The sequence below is a fragment of the Mugil cephalus genome, chromosome 1 (assembly GCF_022458985.1).
Source record: "Mugil cephalus isolate CIBA_MC_2020 chromosome 1, CIBA_Mcephalus_1.1, whole genome shotgun sequence".
NCBI classification, from domain to species: domain Eukaryota; kingdom Metazoa; phylum Chordata; class Actinopteri; order Mugiliformes; family Mugilidae; genus Mugil; species Mugil cephalus.
The window spans coordinates 38,103,880-38,123,131 of NC_061770.1; the positions used below are offsets into that span (position 1 = coordinate 38,103,880).

A 19,252-nucleotide genomic window follows, 5' to 3' on the forward strand; every position below is an offset into this window, starting at 1 on the left:
TACATAGGAAGGATTATTAAGGTGCAATAATGTGCATTAACATGAATAACATGGAGTTATCTATTACAGAAAGGTGAGCTGTCCCCCGCCCCTCTATAGTCTGATGTAGTGGATGTCCTAGCGTTTCGCACTTATGTCTTTTTTTTCTGGTTCAGCTCTCAACAAACCACAGCAAAGAGCAAAGAGCGTCTCCAGAGAATCTTGTAGACAGCATCACTGTTGTCCCTCCAGTCCAGTCCAGTCTGCTGTTCACATGGACTCCCAGGGGCTTATAGTGGTCCACTGCTTCCACCTCCAGGTCCTGAATGCCTCCAGAATCCATAGCATGAACACAGCATGAACGCGGGGGCTGTGACGTAGACAAGGTCACCGAGGTTAAGGCCTGAGTTTGATTCATCCCCAGAACAACATGTAAAGTACGAAGACGACAGTGTCACGTTAGAACACGTTGTCTTTCCTCAGAGCCGCTACTGCTCGTCCGCTCCTTTTAAATCCCTTACCACACAGGGCGGTAACAGCAAAAAGGTTAATGTGAGTTCAGCGGAGGAAAGAAAAAAAATTTCACCTTCTACTTGCACTTCCTTTTGTGAAAAATAGTTGAGCAAGAACAGAATGACATGTGATTATTGTTAGCACCAAGGTCAGAAAAGGAAGGACTCTTACTTTAGAAGTTTTTTACCTGAGGAAAACCAACATTGATTTTAGGTCAAATTTAGAAAATGCTTTGAAAATCCTGGATCTGGAGTAAACACGTGTGTGATGCTTCTCCTTTGAAATGCACCACAGTCAATGATTCACACTCATTCATAAACATCTGCTGATTCAAAAGTCTTATTAAGAAAAAAACAAAAAAAACAAGCTTCTTCAATATTGCATGTGCAGCCGCTAAAAAGTGGCAGTTTTCCAGAAGCGCTACATGTAAAGGGTCAAAGTGAAGTGACGGGTCTGGTTTGCAGCGCACGCTGTTTTACAGTCTGCAGAGGCAGTAAAGGTCAGTCGGTGTAGGCAGAGCGGTGATGATGTCTGTGTTTAGATGTTCCGCTCATAACCGACTTCTCTTTGTTGTGAAGCCTCTGGCTGTGTGTGCGAGAGAGAGAGACTTTTTTTCCTCTTCTTTTGTTTGTTTGTTTGTTTGTTTGTGTGCGTCTGTGTGCGTTTGCACTCATGCATGTAGGTTTGTTTGTGCATGTGTGTGTGTGTGTGTGTGTGTGTGAAGAGGTCAGGATATTTTGTGCCTCCTCAGATGTGCCAGCGCCGTGTGTGATCTTCAGCTCGGCCCTTTCATGTCATTGTTCCCCCCGCTGCTCGCGCGCTCCCTGCGTCCCGCTTGATCTCCGTGACCCTCCACCCCCCTTCTGTCCCGCTAAACCTCCTCCCCTCCTTTTTTTTTCCTGTCTATTTTTCTCACCTTACTTGTCTCCCATCTTCCATTTGGAGCCGGCCCCTCTGTTCAAAATCCAATTAGATTTTTTAATTGTGTTCATATGAGAAGCCTTGAATTATGCACCAATCAGGCATAATATTATGACCACTTACGGGAGAAGTAAATAACGCTGACCAGGGAAAATTTTGGCATTCATGTGGATGTTACTTAGACATATATAAGCCATCTGGGCCAGACCAGGCACCCCCGTCCCTCCAGCATCCATCCCCAGCAGGATGCAGACCAGACCAAGCAAAACTGACTTAGGAACAACTAGAAAAAAAATGTGAAGAACAGAAGAAGGTGTTGACTTGGCTTCCAAATTCACTAGATCCCAAATTGTGCGATGCACTGGAGCAGCTCTGATCCACGGAGGCCCCTCCCCCTAAACCCATAGGACCCAAAGGCCACGCCCACTAACAACATCCTGTTACCACAGAGATGTCCATTCTCTGCACAATGGGAGACCTACATGATACTAGGAAGGTGGTCATAATGTTATGCCTGATCAGTGTATGGAGTCTTGTTAAACTAAAAAGTTATTCGTAATCAATTAAAGTAGTTCATCTACTGCAACGGATATCAAAAGACTGAATAACTGTCCTGACCATGCCACATGATACCATACAGAACCTCTACACAAAGCATAACACACCAAAGTGCACTGGCTTTTCATACCAAAACAGAAATGATTCATTTTCAGAGACTAATAGAGCAGTTGGTCTGTTAAAAGCATCATCCCCAGCAGGACAGTTTAGGAACAACTCAAAAAACATGAAAAACAGCACAACGTGTTGACCTGGCCCCCAGATTCACTGATCAAGTATCTGTTTGATGATCAACCAAAGAGGCCCCTCCCCCTCAACCCATAGGAGCCAAAGCCCCACCCCCCCACTAACAACATCCTGTCACCAGACTCCACAGGACGCCCTCAGAAGACCCATGTCCACTCTCTGATGGGTCACAACTGTTGTTGGAGGCACAAAGGGAGACCTACACGATATTAGGAACGTGGTCGTAATGTTATGCCTGATCGGTGTACGTCAACATTTTCTCAGAATACCGCTTTTCAGTTTAGCCATTTTTACTTCCTGGAAAACGATATGAAATTTGCTGATGGTTCATTCCACATTTGGAGGCTTATGCAAATCTCAGAGAAGACGTTTCTATCGCTCGTTTCTATCAAACCAAGTCTCTGTTGGGTTATACCCACAGAGTTTCTTATTTAAACCTCAGACTTCCTGCCAGTTACGTAGAACTGAAGAAGCTTCTCGGATGAGCGTCAGAATGTCTCCTCAAATCTCTCTCCTCAGATCAGTTTCCTTTTTTAAAAACTTTTTGGATCATACCACGACTGAGAACCTTCACAGATTTTGCAGATGTTGCATTTTGGTAGTTCTTCTCAGTAGCTTCAGTGAAATAGATTGCCCTCGGTGTAAGAGAGACAATAATATCCGAGGACAAAAATAGAACATAAAGAGAGTCAAGAGAAAGCAAATGGGTGGGAACTTTAGAAGAGGCCAGGGACACTCAGTCTTCTAATAAAATCTGGTTGGAATTAGTTACTGCGCATGTGTTTACCCTTCCAAAAAAAAGGTCTGTTTGTGATACTAAGCAAAAAGAGTGCGTTCCTAAAGTTAAATGAATCACCTACTCTTTTCTTTCTGTCTTTTTGTTTCTTTTTCTAGATATGGGGCTTCTACAAGCAAGGCTACAAGTGTAAAGGTAAGATAATTTACAGATTAGCTTTTGTTCTGCCGCACAGAGGTACTTGTTCTTCAGAGTGTTAGTGATTCCTTTTGACGCCATCGATTTCCGCCTCCATTGCACGCACACACCCTCTGTAGACTGGATTAGCTACATTAGCTCTGGTCGTTAGCTTCATAAAAAACACACTAACCCTAGCTTCTGTTCCTCTGTGGAGGTCTGCGCTGACTCGGTAAAGTAAGTAGTGATCATCTGCAGATGTCAGACTCGCGCCAAATAACTCACGCTACATATGCTTCCGCCCAGATGTCAAAGCAAAAACCTTCAGAAACTATGCCAGATCTAAAATGCAAATCGTGCACGTTTCCATCTGTCGGAGTCTTTCCGGATATGACTGATGGCGGCTAGGCCTTCTGGATGGGAGATGTTGGAGTGAGCGGCTATTTTACGTTCAACGTGTTGGCTTCCCGTGCTTTTTATTTGTGTAGGGCTTTTTGCGTGCCCGTGCAGCTTTGTTCAGTTATTCAGAAGAAGTTAAGTGTTATGCTAATTTAATAATGGCTCGAGGAACGTGTCCTCGTGTGTCAGAGGATGTAATGCATTCACGTTCCCATCATTCTCTCCTTGGAAAACAAGCATTTCAATTATCAACTCTTTCTCGTCCGTCCTCCGTCTTCAGAGCGCTAACTGCTTCCTCGTTCATTCAGGCTTCCAGCTCGGATAAGTAATGCTTATTAAAAAGCTCGCAGGTTATCATCAAACATTTGAGCTGCATAGCAACCATAGTAATTAATGCTCCTTGGGCTCTTTGAGGTCTGTTATTAGCGGCCTTCACTGCGTCCTCCACCTTGTGTGTAGAAGAAGGAAAAGACACTCTCAGACTAATTTGTTAATTAGCACGGGCGTAATTTGTCGGGAGCAAGTGTAACAATTTTGGAGAATATTGACGTCTTTTGTAGAGAAATATTGTTTGTAATTTTAGCTGTTTAAACTGTTGACTAGATATAAATATGGACGACACATCCCCACTTCCTTGCGTAGGCCAACGATGATATGGGCGGCGCCATCTTGTGAGTTTGGAGCCAGAGTCCGTGCACACTTGAGTATATTAACTGCCTAAAACAGAAATGTGTGTTTTAGTGTTTTTATTTGGCCCATCCGCTAACATAGAGGGGCCGATACCGCAGCCAGACACCAGGGGGAGCTCCACTTGCTTTGGCCTCACTTTAGGGGAGCCGTTCCACTGTCTGTCGTTATTTACAGACTGATTTAAACGCAATGATTGGAAGGTCATGAGTTATTTAAAGCCAGACATGCCTCTGAGATAAAAGTATAGGAAACAGGAAGGCAAACACAATCAGTGCATCAGTGCATTGCTTTGTAAAGGGTACACACACACACACACACACACACACACGCACACAACCCTCTCACACACACCCCTGAACCCCGCACTCCCCCATGCCCTCTCCACTAAAGTGAAGTGCTGTCTGCAAGTCTGACTGGGAGTGTTCCGGCCAGTTCCATTAATGAGACCAGAGGAAGTCAATGAGAGAGAGCCCCACAGCCATTCATCCCCATTACCATTGTTAGCCCAATGCTCAGGAAGGTAGACAGAGCGGCAGGAGCATAATTGAAATGAATCACCCGCTGCAGTGCAGTGAGTGTAAGAACTCTGAAATTGCGTGTGGTCGGCTGGATGTGTGCTACAGGTCAGCATATATATATAGACTTCTTCTTACTGTCTGATAGGGGGTAGTTTGAATCGGTGCACCAAGTTTTAATTTGCATCTTTGCACATGTCTATAAGTTAGGCAATGCTGTTGTCATATTTGTCCATTGAACATGAAACTTAATGGACATCTGCAAACATCTGCTCAGCTTAGATTGCCTTAAAAATTCTAGTTGTAGCTTTATATATATTTATATATAATGGACGAACACTTTGCAGAAACTCCCTCCATATTCCAGACGTCTGGGGATTTGTTTTTGTTCATCGGTGGCTGTGTTAAATGGCCACAGTGCTGTGAAAAGCGTTTGGAAGGCAGCTCATTATAAAAGAAGTGAAGCACTTGACCACTAAAAGGGGCGAGCATGGACCTGAATGAAGCAGAAAAATAATTCTGTCTGTGAAGAGGTGCCGCTGACATGGAATTCTAATTCATAATACCACTCCTCTCAGTGCTAGCATTTCTAAAATTCAAGAAATTATTCTGCAGAGGCGTCAAAGAGAAATCTTTTTTTTCACAGTTTGTAAACAGTGTGACGTGTTTTGAGGGGCGGGGCTTAACTGGAGGCAAAACATCTCAAACGCTAGAGTCTGTAAATGGCCGTTGGCATATTTCAACAGACTATTTTAACAAGAATGGACAAAGAAAACGAATATACTAATACATTCACTCCTCGAGACCTTGAGTGTTATTTTAAAAAGTTGACTCTGACTAATGGGACTCTCTTACTCACTGGATGGATGATTTGACCAAAGGACGACACAGAGGGGACGAAGTCTGGTCTGTCTTTATCAAGTGAAGCCTCCAACAAACATATTAGTAGAAACACTGTGGAGGGTAACGTTATACGTACCGAATTAAGAAACCCAGCATCTACATGAAAGAAAAGGTGAAAGTATACAAATCATTAGATACGTATGACAATGTCTCGAATGGACAAGTGCAAGATTTGCAATTGAAGAATTTGAACAATGACTTTTCGTCCATAGAAACACAAAGGGGCTGTTTTTATCAAGTGAAGCCTCAACAACAACGATGTTAGAAGACGTAAGTGGAACCAGGGTGACGTAGGAAAGCAACTTCAGCTTGGACCCCACTGAAACACGATGTGTTAGCTAGCGGTTAGCATTAGCATTAACATGTAGCAAGAATCCCCCCATAACGTTATCCAGGCTTAAACTGATGATGCATTACATATTAATCTTAACCGATATCAAGTGTGTGCGTTGTTGTTGATTGTCCAATCTTTTCTTTTAATCACTAAATCCAAACCAACATTGAGTGACAGTGGCTGGTATGTGATAAAACCTCAAGTTAGTTTTTTAGATTTTTCGGTTTTGGCCCCAAAAATACAACAAGACGACGCTTTCCTGGTTGACAGTGACAGCGTTCGCCACCAGCTTCACCTCTGTTTTGCCTCCAGCTAACGTTGTGACGTCCCAGTGACATGGGCCATGAAGGGGTCTATAGTAACAACTGTGGAACAGTTAGCGTGACTCTAAATGTTTTCCCGCCGTCCTGCTGGATGACCCACCGCTCCCCTCCGCTTAGACCCCCCCCAGTTGACACAGTTGCTGTCGAGCACAGTGGGCCTCACCGTGTGCGTGTGCCAGTGTTCATGCGTCTGCATGTCGTGTCAAAGCACTCACCTCTTTTCCCCGATGCTCCTGTATGCACCCGTCCCTCTGTCTGACCCCCTGTCTCCGCCCTGTTCCCCGTCCTCCCTACGCTCCCGCCTCGCCCCTTCTCTGTTCCCGTCCCGCCTCCTGTCTCGCCAATTCTCCCTCCCTCTCTTCCGGCGCCCCCGCCCTCCCCGCCTCTCCCGCCACCTCTCCCTGCCCCCGACCCTCTCCCACTGCGTGAACGCCTCGGCCGCAGCCTGCGGGGTGAACTGCCACAAGGCCTGCCGGAGCCGCCTGGCCGTCGAGTGCCGGAAGAGGACCAAGAGCATCAGCCACGAGTCGCCGCCGGCCCTCCAGGCCCGATCCTACAGCTTCCCTCCGCCCGCCAACACTCCACCCAACCTGCAGAACACTGGTGAGCACGAAACGTCAAATGCAGATATTTGCCTCCACCAGCATCTCTGAAACTCTCTCTAATAATTTAAGATCCACATGAAAAATGTTTGGATGTAGCCAGACTTGTTTCTAATTCATATTCTAGGCTTAAGAAAACACCCACTGGCTGTAGCTTCATATAGCCTTGTTCAAAAAACATTTTAAAAGCAAGTATTTTAAACTCGCCTTTGACAAAATAAGTTTTTTCCCACAGGCCGTAAATGCAGCATGAGTTTCCCAAAGATCAGGACGTTTTGATGGAGACTTTTACAGTTTTAGGTAGTGATGCTCAATGCCACCGATTTCATTTACGATTAAAACTCAGATCTGATACTGAGTATCGTCGATACCGATCCAATGCCGATACTTTGTGTAAATACACTCTAATGTGTAAAAAGTGGTGTATTTCAAATCATAGCTTCATAACGTATACACTTACTTATTTTAAACTCTGATTTATATTGAGGTAGTTGCCTCATTTACTATATAACCGAGCTGATACAACAACAGAAAAAGGACACAATCACACAAGTTGTGTCCTTATATGTGAAAGGACTGTTTCAAACACTAAAAATAAAAAAATAAATAAATTAAAATAAATTTGTGTTTAGCTGTTAAAAACTACTATAAAATGAAAACTTAATTGTGACCCTGTTCTCTCCTCTTCTGTCCTCCTCATCATAAATACCTCGTATTCTGTGTTGTGGTTTAACCTGAGGGGTTTCACATGGTTTGTTGTGTTGCCACAACTCAACAGTTTAGTTACTTTCCACTGTTTATACATTACCTCGAATCACTGAAGTATCAAAAGTATCGATATTTTGATTTGAGAATCAGTTTTAGAGCATAAAGACCTGAGGCCTGTATCACAAACCAATTTATCCAGCTGAACCCGTCCACAACAATGACGATCTGGATAAGTGGAATCATGACGCTGGTCATCAACTCGCTAACTCAATCCAGGTTTGTCTTGTTGTGAATCGGTGAACGCGCACATATAAGGGCGGGTTCCAAGGCAGCAGACCTGTCACAATCACGAGCGCTGATCCGCCAGCAAAAAGGAGCAAAGACTGATTCGCCTCAAAAATGAAGAAGAAAAAGTTAATCTAACTAGAAATCTCAAAAAGTCAAACACCGCGGCTGCATCGAAGACACGTCATAGGCCATGGCAAAGGATTGCAGATTGAATAAATGCGCAAGTTACACATCAATGGCTCCATTAGTTTACATTTAACAAAGCCACAAAACCCAATCACTGCGCTGCATAGATGAATCACGTGTATGACGATTCGTCTCATTCCCCCAGATGTAACCCCTCTGGAGTAAAAAGAACGTGGGAGCAGATAAAAAAACATAATTACATCTGGGAAGTTCTTAATTCCATAATGTTACATGGGCCACAACAGACCACAGTTACATCACAGTCTTACCGGATTCAGATAAATCCTGAAAGTTACTCTGACCCGAAGCAGGTTTGCCGTTCAGAGTAAGTTGCCATGGTAACGTACCTCGATAAGAATGAATCCAGCTTCGTGATACCAGGAAACCCAGGGTTAACCCTGAAGTCATGTATCCATACGTACATCACTAGTTTTAGGCTGATAACCCAAGAATTTCCTACATCACAGTGTAATGCAGGCATCCTTCTGTCATTATAGGAAGTGATAGAGGTATTATAAGGGGGCTTAAGGCCTCCTCCAAGCTCATGGATCCCTGACATTTGGAATAAATTCTCAAACGTTGCAGTGACTCACAGATGCAGTGTTTTCACCACACATTAGGGAAAAGTGGTGCCGTGCCTGGCTTTATTTCATATCAGACAATAATGCCCCGGCAAATGAATTGGAATGGTAAATAGACGAAGGCTATTTCGAGGGCTTTAGGCGACGCTTTATTTTATTTATTTATTTTTCTTTTCATTTCCATTTAAGTCACCAATCTAACTGTCACGAACCAGGCTGGGACTCAGGGCGCAGATGCAAGGGTTAGGTTCCTTCGATAGCAGCCTTTATTAAGAGACCACAGGTTCAAACATCCAAGGCAATGAAAACAAAGCCAGGCACTGAAAAAGTGGCCTCTGATATACTTCTTCCAAGAAAAACCAACACTAGAAATCGCTCCACTCAAGGAGGAAAACACAAAACGCTGAAGTCATAAACAAAGGAAAAAACCCACGATCGTGGTCAAGGCTGTGGTGAACGCACAAAGACAAAGACCAACGCTGTGGCACAAGACAAAGGGAGACGCAGACTATTTGAACACATGGAGGTAATGGGGAAACGTAGAATCAGGGAAGACGGTCAGACCGGAGACACGTGAGGAAGGGTTACTCTTCAAAATAAAACAAGAAGTGACGAGACAAAACATGGAGGCAGGACAAAAATCCAACTTGACACTAACTTCTCGTCTCTTCTCCGCCCTCCCAGTCATCGCTGAGGAGGACATAGAGGCCGTGGAGGAAGGAGTGTTCGATGTCCACCTATAACCAGGTGAGAGGCGCTCACTCTTCACTGCGTTTTGTTATTGACAATTTTTGTGTTTTTTTTTTTTTTTTTACTGATCGTTAGGTTCCGTGATCAATTTTTGAGTTAATTACTTCCTGTTTCACCCAGGTGTCAGTTAGGTCATGCACATTTAATTACCTCCAGTTGCATTATTTGAGAAGATTGATCAGGTCCTTCTGGAGCCTGAGGAGAATCCATACAGGTTTTTTTTTTTTCCTCCTTCACACAGCACCACTGGATTGTAAACAGACCGAAAAGCGTAAAAGCGACACAGCTGATTATATTCATCACGTCGTTTTTGAAGAATTAATTTATATGCTTTCTTGTCGGGGAGTCGGGTGAGAAAATTGATACCGCTCTAATGTCTTTCCATCAAACACGATTACATTAAGCTACTGGACATTTACAGCTCCGTGTGAGACTTGTATATCTCGTTATAAACAACGTTCAAGTGTAAAAACAACATGTGCCAAACTACTTCATGGCTGTGGAATCCCGGGGCCATCTCTGCGAGGTTTCACCGTGCTTTAAATATTTACAATAAACTTCCCTTGCGGAGTTATTCTTAGAGTGACACACAGGCGACGTTTAGGAGGAGCAGGGCCAAAGCGTTTAAGATTAACTCGAATGCCGAACTGTCCGTGTCTCACGTATCCTTGACAGTCCTCAGTTCCTTTTGTTTTAGAATCCCTCCTCTCCCACGGTCGGCGTTCGAGGAGCCGGGGAGCCACAGACAGACGCAGAATGTGCCACAGTACGACCGTTTCACGACCCTCGACAACACAGGGGAGAACTTGCACTGAACACAAGCCAGGATAACCCACGTGCTGCCACCCGGTGGACGCATGCCGCAACATCAGCACTCCTTCTCCTCCACCCCGTCTCACCCCATCTGAATGTGGCGACCAATGTGAATGGAATGCCTTTGTATGATTTCTATGTCAAAATCTTTGCATTTTTGATCCACGTGTCAGCCCGAGAGTGTTAAATATTATTACTTATATAAATATATATGTATATGTTCAGAAGAATCCACAAAATTGTATTTTCTTGGTGGAATGTTTTAAAGTGCGGTTTATAATTTGAGCCCTCTTCGCTGCAGATTGTAAAAGGCGGTCTACTTTGAGGTGCTGTTATTGCCAAGAATGTAAAGCTGCCACCCAGACTAAGCTACTGTCTTCTTTAATCTGAGAAGCTCTGCTTTTTTTTTCTTCTTCTTCTTCCGCCTTTTGGTTTGAAATACATTTCGGCGCACCTATAATAGGACCGACTTTGATGCCAGATTAAATATTGTTGATTTTGTGGTGCCCGTCTGAAGCGTGACGACGACGAAAGAGACGTCTGAAAAGACTGTAACTAGGAGGGACTTTGAGCGATGTTGCATTTCTGTCATGTTTACCTGGATATCAGTGACTGTCCTGTAGTTATTGCCGTGGTGATGTCTTCAGAATACAGTACTGTCTCGTACCGGTGCACTGATAGATGACCTATCTTCTTACAGTACTGTACATGTAGCAGAAACAGTGAGATGGCTGCTGTCGCATGAAGAACCCGTCCCTTCCTCGGTGACATGTGTTGACAACGGAGAGTAGCAGGAGACTGATTCACTTCAAATGAAAACACAATCAAAACAATAATACACAGACTGGAATAATGGGGGGGTTTCATTTGACAGCAGCTTTTTAAAAAAAGAAAAAAAAATCAAAAAAACAAACATAAGACTTTCTCTGAGAATCTGTTTTTAAAGCAAGTCGTGCTGTGCTGTTTTTATCCCGCATGCTTCTGTATTCTCCTTCCAGACATCTCCGTTTCATTTTCTTTTTTTTTTTTTTTTTAACGTAGCAAATTATCATTTATTTAGGAAACGTGATGTCTTGAAATTTCAGACAGGGGAAATGTTTCTGCTTCTCTGTGCCAGTGGAGAGATGAATTCAGACTTCGAGTGCCATATTGTTAACTGCTGGTTTTGTCATTGAATGAGACTCCTCGCGTTTGCTTGTATTTATTTTTTTTCTTCCTGTATAAATAGCTACGCTGATGATGGTCCTTTAACGTTGTTACTCGCTGCCTGATGATGGACGCTCGTTGTTACTCAGAATGGCGTCAAGCTATTCTTTGTGAACCCTCAGTATTAATATGCCACAGGCGTCTTTCTAATATGTGTTATTGTTCAAAGATTCTGTGACAAATGAATGATACTAAAATGACCACGAGTTTGTGTCGTCTTTCTAAAAATGGTGAATTGGGGTTTTGACCTAAAAAAAAATAGTGTCTGCCTAACTCCAAATCACATCATAATCACATCATTGTCATGAACAATGGTGATTTCAGGTGGCAATTTTGGTGATTTATGTTCCAGCTATGAGAGTTAACAATCTAAGAAGAATTATTCTACATGGGTTGAAAAAATTATGGTGGCCCTGAAGGTCAAAACATAACGGCATTCCAGAAAACACAACAACATTTCACAAAACACAACATTACAAAAAAACACAAAAACATTTTGCAAAACACGACATTTCAGAATTTCAGAAAACACAATGACATTTCAGACGTTTCACAAAACACAATGACGTTTCACAAAACACAATAAGAAAACAACATTTTATAAAATACCACATTTCAGAATTTCAAAAAAATGCGACATTTCAGAAAATAAAACTACTTTATAGAAAACACGACATTTCAGAAAACACAACATTAAAGAAAACACAATGACATTACAGATTGTGGAAAGAGTAGGGAGAACTCTTATTGTTTCTGATCGGACAGAGCTTGTGCTAAAATATAAACTGATGTGATTGGTCAAGAAATGGCAAATGTTTGGCTACAGCACTGTGTGGTTGACATGGCAACGACTCATGCTTCTTTCCACATTGCAGACTGTTCATGTTGTCTGCTTTAAAATCGCACATCACAGTTTCTACACTTCCGCATAGCTCACCATTCACAAAGCATCATTTCTTGACTGGCAGCAAAACAACTAATCACATCAGCTTATATTTTAGCACAGGTTCTGTCCAATCAGAAATAAGAACTGAACTGTCATTGTGTTTTCTGAAATGTTGTCATGTTGTCATGTAACGTTGTTGTGTTTTGTGAAATGCCATTTTGTTTGATGAAATGTTGTTGTGTTTTGTGAAATGTTGTGTTTTCTGTAATGACATGTTTTCTGTAATGTTGTTGTGTTTTGTGAAATGTTGTGTTTTCTGTAATGTTGTTGTGTTCTCTGAAATGTCATTGTGTTCTTTTGAAATGTTGTTGCATTTTGACCTTCAGGGCCACCGTAGAAAACTCGTCTGGGTTGTGGGAATATTTTTTTTTTCCTTTTTTTCTTCAAATTTAAAATCATTCCCCCCAAAAAATGTGCCGCTGTGAAGTTAAAAGCGCAGCTATTCTTCTCTGTTCATGAAAAGAGGACATTTTTAGCAATGATAATGTAATTGTTCCACTGTCTGAGTCTGCACAGTGACTGAATAAAACATAAGAGGAAGAGGTCAAACACAAGGGAGGTGTGAGCTGATTCAGTCGGCGCTGGCTGCAAAATGCCTCTATGTGTCAGAACATTTTCCTACGTTTAACACAAAACAGTCAGTTTTAATGCTACATCCTGAGAAACTAAGTGAAATATTGATACTTTGAAAGGAGGTAAAAACTGCCACCACACACTTGTGCCATCCTTCATGTGACCATGATCCAGTGCCCTCTGCCTGTCTATTACAGACATTAATAACCGGCCGTGAATGAGCCTTGGAGTCGATGCCACATCTAATTACTCTCAGAAATGAAGTCAGTCTGGGTCTCTGATTGCCCCGGCCCCCTCTCTGTGTGCGTCCAGCTCAATGGGAGGACATTGATCTGGCTCCTGAGCAGCCTTTGAGTCGGGCTCATATCTCATCCAGTGCTGTGATACTGCTAAATGCTCTCATGTGGGACTGTGTTGGGCTAACAAAGAGCTGATGAACTGCGGAAGGTGACGCGCTCATAACTTAGCTCATCGACCCAGGTCTCACACCAAGCTTTGACCACACGATTATGCAACTGTGACGCATTTAGCTCTACTAGCTTCTTGTTCTGCCAGCACGGACGTACATCACTGATACATGTTTGTGCTGTGTTGCATGCTGAAGCACACGAAAGCACACAAACTCCAAGGAAGGTGATGATGGAAGTTTTAATGTAGCGCAGGCACTCTCGCCGCATTTCTTCTCCTCTCTTACACTAAAGTGCACACAGTCATCACCCACCACAGCATCGAGCGTCTCTTTTAGCCTGGAAAAAGATTGATACCTCCCATTCAGCCGCACAGAAAAGCCCTCCTAGCAATGCGGCCATTTAGCCGGCGGCCCCGAGTGATATTGATCTGCAAAGTCTGAAATGAGGAAAATTGAATAGCACCGCGGCTAATTGCATAGTAATGAAGGCAGGAGGGAAATAACCTCACACATTGTTAGCACGCTCACACTGTGACCTTGATTGCAAAGAATGGAAAGATTTGGGGCCTGATAGCTGCAACACATTCTAGCTAAGATGTCATTTGCCACCCCCTCCCGGCAGATAAAACAGCTCTACGGTGGTTCTGTTCAATTAGAAAGTGACAAAAAGCACCTTGTCACGGAGAAAGATATTTGCTGTATAGCCACAAACATTAAAAAAAAGGTTATCATTGATGGAGAAAACGATTTAGCAAAATGAGTAAACTGCAAGCAGCATTGATTTTTTTTCCCCTCCCCTGCTTAGATTTGCTCGTGTACGACTAATGAACCGATTATCGATTTAATGTCCGCTCGTCAAAAAGTGGGAAAGCGGCCGAGCCCCGCGATGATTTGACGTCCACTCATCTTTCTGACCCCACCGTGCACCACCCCTTGTGGTGCACAGACTGCAAGCATCCGGAGCTGTTAACCTCATGCCAGAGAGAGGTCGTGGCTCTTCTGTGCCACTTGGTGGCAATGTTGAGTTGCTGAATGGACGGCCGTCTGCAGAGGAAGGACTCCTGGAAGAGAGGAGGAGGTGGGGATGCTGTGCCAGTGATGTGGCAAAAAAAAAAGAAAGAAAAAATAGAGCCATTGTCAGGGTTCATGGAGAATCACGTTGCAGTATCACAATGCAGATAACTAACGGCGCTACATCTCTCTGTCGTTAATGTGTTACTTTGCATAAAAATCAAACATATGCATGATGCTTACTGTAAATCTGATGAAATACTGTTAAATGCTTCTTTTTCATAAGCTCACAGTCATCCCACAGTCTTTCATACCTGTTAAAGACACATCTCCAGCACTAGTGCTTCAGAGGACAGATTAATCGTGTTTTTTGTGACTTTCCATATACCGTGGGCTATAGCAGGAAGCTATGATTGTATTAAATCTAGGTCCACGGCACCCCTCGTTCAAAGTAACCGTCAAAGTCAAACAGGCTCGAGTGAACGCGCCTCCAGCACTCGAGCTCTGCTTATCTGGATTCGTCGTCATTTAAGAAGCAGCTGGGCAAACAAGTCTGTCTCAAAGTCGAAGGAGCTCCGTCAGACGTCTGCGGCCCTAATTGCATTAAGCTCGTTGCTGACTCCCGGTGAAGCACCCGGCACTGTAGGGGAGCTGGGATCCTCATTAGAGCGGAATCAGTTCTGATGAACATTGCTTTAAGAAAATCTGACGAAAGGAACACAGTGGGATGTGGTTCAGACCTGTTAGTTCTGCTCTGTAACTTTGACCCCCTCATCCCTTCCCCTTGATGCCTACTTCCCTTCCCCTGGACCCCTACTTCCCTTTCCCCGGACCCCTACTTCCCTTTCCCCTCATCCCCTTCATCCCTTTCCCCTTTCCCCTTCATCCTTTCCCCTCGACCACTTCATCCCTTCCCCTTGACCCCTTGACCACTGCATCCTTTCCCCACGACCCCTTCATCCCTTTTCCTTGACCACTTCATCCCTTTCCCCTCGACCGCTTCATCCTTTCCCCTCAACCCCTTCATCTCCTCCCCTCAACACCTTCATCCCTTTCCCCTCGATCGCTTCATCCCTTCCCCTTGACCCCTTCATCCCTTTCCCTTGACCCCTTCATCCATTTTCCTTGACCACTTCATCCCTTTCCCCTCGACCGCTTCATCCTTTCCCCTCGACCCCTTCATCTCCTCCCCTCAACCCCTTCATCCCTTTCTCCTCGACCGCTTCATCCCTTCCCCTTGACCCCTTCATCCATTTCCCTCAACCCCTAGACCCCTTGCCGCTGACCCCTTCACCTTTCCCCTCAAGCCCTACTTCCCTTCCCCTTGACGCCTACTTCACTTCCCCTCGTCCCCTTCATCCCTTTCCCTTGACCGCTTCATCCCTTCCCCTTGACCCCTTGGCCACTGCATCCTTTCCCCACGACCCCTTCATCCCTTTCCCCTCGACCCCTTCATCCCTTTCCCCTCGACCGCTTCATCCTTTCCCCTCGACCCCTTCATCTCCTCCCCTCGACCCCTTCATCCCTTTCCTCTCGACCCCTTGATCCCTTGCCGCTGACCCCTTCATCTTTCCCCTCAACCCCTTCATCCTTTCCCCTCAAGCCCTACTTCCCTTCCCCTCGATCCCTCCATCCTTTTCCCCTCGACTACTTCATCCCTTTGGTCCCACCGGGTCAAATAAAACTCTTTATACAACCTAGCATGTTAGTTAGTGAAACATCCTGTAAAGTCTCAGATTGCTTAAGAGGAAGGAGATGACACAAGAGGCTGTTTTTGAAGCTAAGGCAAAGGTGGATAGGATCCTTGGCCTTGCTTTATTGATGTGTTTCACCCTACCTACCCTACCTATCAAGCTATTCAGAATTAGAAACCTGCCAACGCTTCACCTCTTCCACCAGTCTCTCCACTGCCTGCTGCCCGGAGAAGTCTCATTTAGCCCTCGCTGATACCAAATCAAGTTACTGTGGGCTGGCGGGATTGACACAAAATCAATGGCATCGCATCAGCAGCGGGGACGGCTCACATATTTAATATGCTTGAAGCGGCAGGACAGGAGCAAGGGAGGGAGGAAAGTAAACCTCAGCGGCGAGTAAGCGTGTTTTGACTGATGGGCCGGTAGATTGTATCTCGTGACCCTGGCATCACTGATAGCGATGCACCTCAGATTTATCTGTGTCCAACCTGCACAGCTGGGTCAACACAGTCGTTAGGAGTTACTTAAAGAAAAAGAAAACAAGCTCATCTCTGGGTGTACTCAACATCCTCTTTTTTCATTCCTTTCGTGAACTTTGGTGCATATAACGTTAGTTCCTCGAGGTACTCGTGAAAGCGCAGATATGATAGGCTATAAAAGCATGCATGCATAAATGGCTGCAATAAAGAGCTTCCTCTAAATGCAAGGGGATAGAGGGGAGTGTTGTTCATCACTGCTGAATGCAGCAAAAAGTCTTCTTTAAGTCACATAAACAGTTTTTAACCCGTGTAGCTTCAGATTTCATTTTTACTAAAAAATACCACACCTCAGTGTGGGCAAAGAGGTTTATTTTGACCAGATTTAGGAGAGGGAAAAGTAGGAAATGGGATGAAGGATGATTTAGAGGCTGGCGGTGGTCCTCTGATATTCGGATGGAGGAACCCAGGGAGTGAGATTCAGGGGGATGGGTCGGGGAGTTTGTTGCAGATGAGCCCTTGGAAAAAAGAAAAAGGGTATTAATAAGTGAACAATGTGAAAAAGTTATGGCCGAACAAAAGACAGAAAACCCAATCTCTTGTGCCAAAGTTTCAGCAAAAGACTCAACCTCCTCAGAAAGTGGAGTTTTCCGCAAATGCCATTGACAACTTTGAGCACACATTGTAGATGAGGCAGAAATTTAGATCTTGGTGGAAACAGTGACAGTCTCTCAACCAGAAATCTCTGAGCTATAGTGGTAATGAAATATTAATATGGCTGAACTGTCTTGGTTAGAATGCCTCATCAGGGCTGTGGAGTACCCGATGCTGTATGACTGACACAAAAAGAGACGAAATAAAGAGGTCAAAATGATCTTCCTAAGCAGAGTGTCTGGTCTCACCCAGAGGGACATCCAGCAGGAGACAGGAATCAGACAGTCAGCAGTTCTGGTGAGAGTTCGGGAAAATGATCAGCTTTTTCCTCAATACCTTCCCTTTCGCTTGAAACCATGGGAAGGCATTTGGGAGGAGACCCTGAGGCAGACTCGGAGCACTCAGGAGGGATTACATGTCTCATTTTGGCGTGGGGACCCCTTGGGATGCCACAGGAAGAGCTGAAGGATTTCAGGGCTATTTTTTTTTTTTTTTTTTTTTTTTTTAGCCTTCTGCCACTGAGACCTGGACCTGAATAAACAGAAAATGAATAGAAGGATGCGGACTCAGTCTCCTCTCCGGTTACTACATTTCTGAGTGCATGTTTGCCTTTGCAGGTGCTCAAAGGTGGTTGCCAATTCCTCAGTGGCTTCATTTTTGTGTGTGATTGGTGTGTGTGCCTCCTTAGTCCTGGAGGCAAGGCATCTCCTCCTTCACGCCTCCGAGGCAAACACAGGCGCTGTGCCTAAAATAGTTGCTTTGTCTCTGCCTGTTCAGTTGCATAACCCACCTTGACGGTGGGCACTGAATGGCAAAGCAGTGGAACTAATGTCTTATCATAATGCTTCAATTTGGAGGAGGGAGCACTCATACGTTATTCACAGAACCTCTACTTCTCCGTTTTTTTTTTTTTTCCCTCTCTCTCTGATCAAATCAAGCTCGTGACAAACTTTAACATAGGAAAGGTAGGAAATGGTAAAAGTGACAGGGTATTCTAGGACAGAGTATCGTCTGAGGGACCTTTAATGAAAAAAAAAAAGAAAAAAGAGAGAGTCTCCCAAATATGTTGTTATTGTCATCGTGGTCAGAGGAGGATACAAAGGATTTACAAGGCGATAAGAGAGAATGATTCACCAAAACCTTTCAGGTTTTTATGAGAAAATGCCCGAGAGGCAAGTAAAACCCACCTTTATTAAAGACCACTTAAGCTCCATTTAGGTTCCCTAATAGCATTTGCTGATGGATATAAGCTTAACGTTACTACTTTACACGCAGGTTTACGATGTTCATGGTTCGTGGGCAGAACAAGTTTGGAGTCAGCGTGAGGAAGCGTGCGACTGTTCCTGCATTTAAGAGTAGCGGTTTAGGCTCTGAGACGCATTGAGTAGCTCATACCTTAGCTATCGGCCGCCTTTAGGCTGACATGTGTTTAGGTGCTTGTCTGTTTTTGCTCGACCAGTCATTTCTATTTAGATTCTGTCTGGGCCGGGGCTCAAGCATTTCCCAGCATGCAGCAGTGGGCAGGTAAACACGCTGCAGGGGTTGCCAGGGTAAACATACAGTTGATGATAGAGTAAATGATAGAGCAGATAATCATTCAAGCTTCCATTCACACCCAGTAATTTAGCGGAAGTGGAAGAAGCAGCAGCAACGGTGCAATTTAAAAACACTCACATATATGTGACAGTCCTGCAATCCAAATCCTAATTTATGATACGTCAAGTTTAAAAGAAAAAAATGTTGTGTCTATATGGTATATGATTATTCTTTCAGTCGTTGTCTGTAGATACTTGTCCTGAAGGGTCGCAGCAGTTGGGGTTATACCCTGCTGGACAGGTCTCCAGTCTTTACACAGAGAGACAGACAACCACAATCAGTACGTTTACATGCACATGAAAAAAATGAATTATTGCCTTAATCCGACTTAACTTGAGTGCATGTAAACAGGTTACTCTGACTAAAATCAGAGTTCCCCTAATCCGATTAAGACACCCAGATAATGCGATTGGAAATAGATCTTCTGCTGCATGCCTTAATCAGACTTTAACTAAACGCATGTGT

At 44.1% G+C, this 19,252-nt stretch overlaps 1 protein-coding gene across 3 annotated transcripts in view; it reads left to right on the top strand.

Moving 5' to 3' along the window:
- LOC125017774 (RAS guanyl-releasing protein 2-like) overlaps window positions 1–11,628 on the top strand; it is a 44,941-nt gene extending 33,313 nt beyond the window's left edge. For all 3 annotated transcript variants that reach the window (XM_047601371.1, XM_047601449.1, XM_047601296.1), the window contains exons 14-17: window positions 3,112–3,148; window positions 6,739–6,897; window positions 9,344–9,406; window positions 10,107–11,628. In XM_047601371.1, the coding sequence (XP_047457327.1) occupies window positions 3,112–3,148; window positions 6,739–6,897; window positions 9,344–9,402 (255 nt within the window). In that variant the 3' untranslated portion in view covers window positions 9,403–9,406; window positions 10,107–11,628. The remainder of the gene's footprint in view (window positions 1–3,111; window positions 3,149–6,738; window positions 6,898–9,343; window positions 9,407–10,106) is intronic.
- Window positions 11,629–19,252: the final 7,624 nt, after the last annotated feature.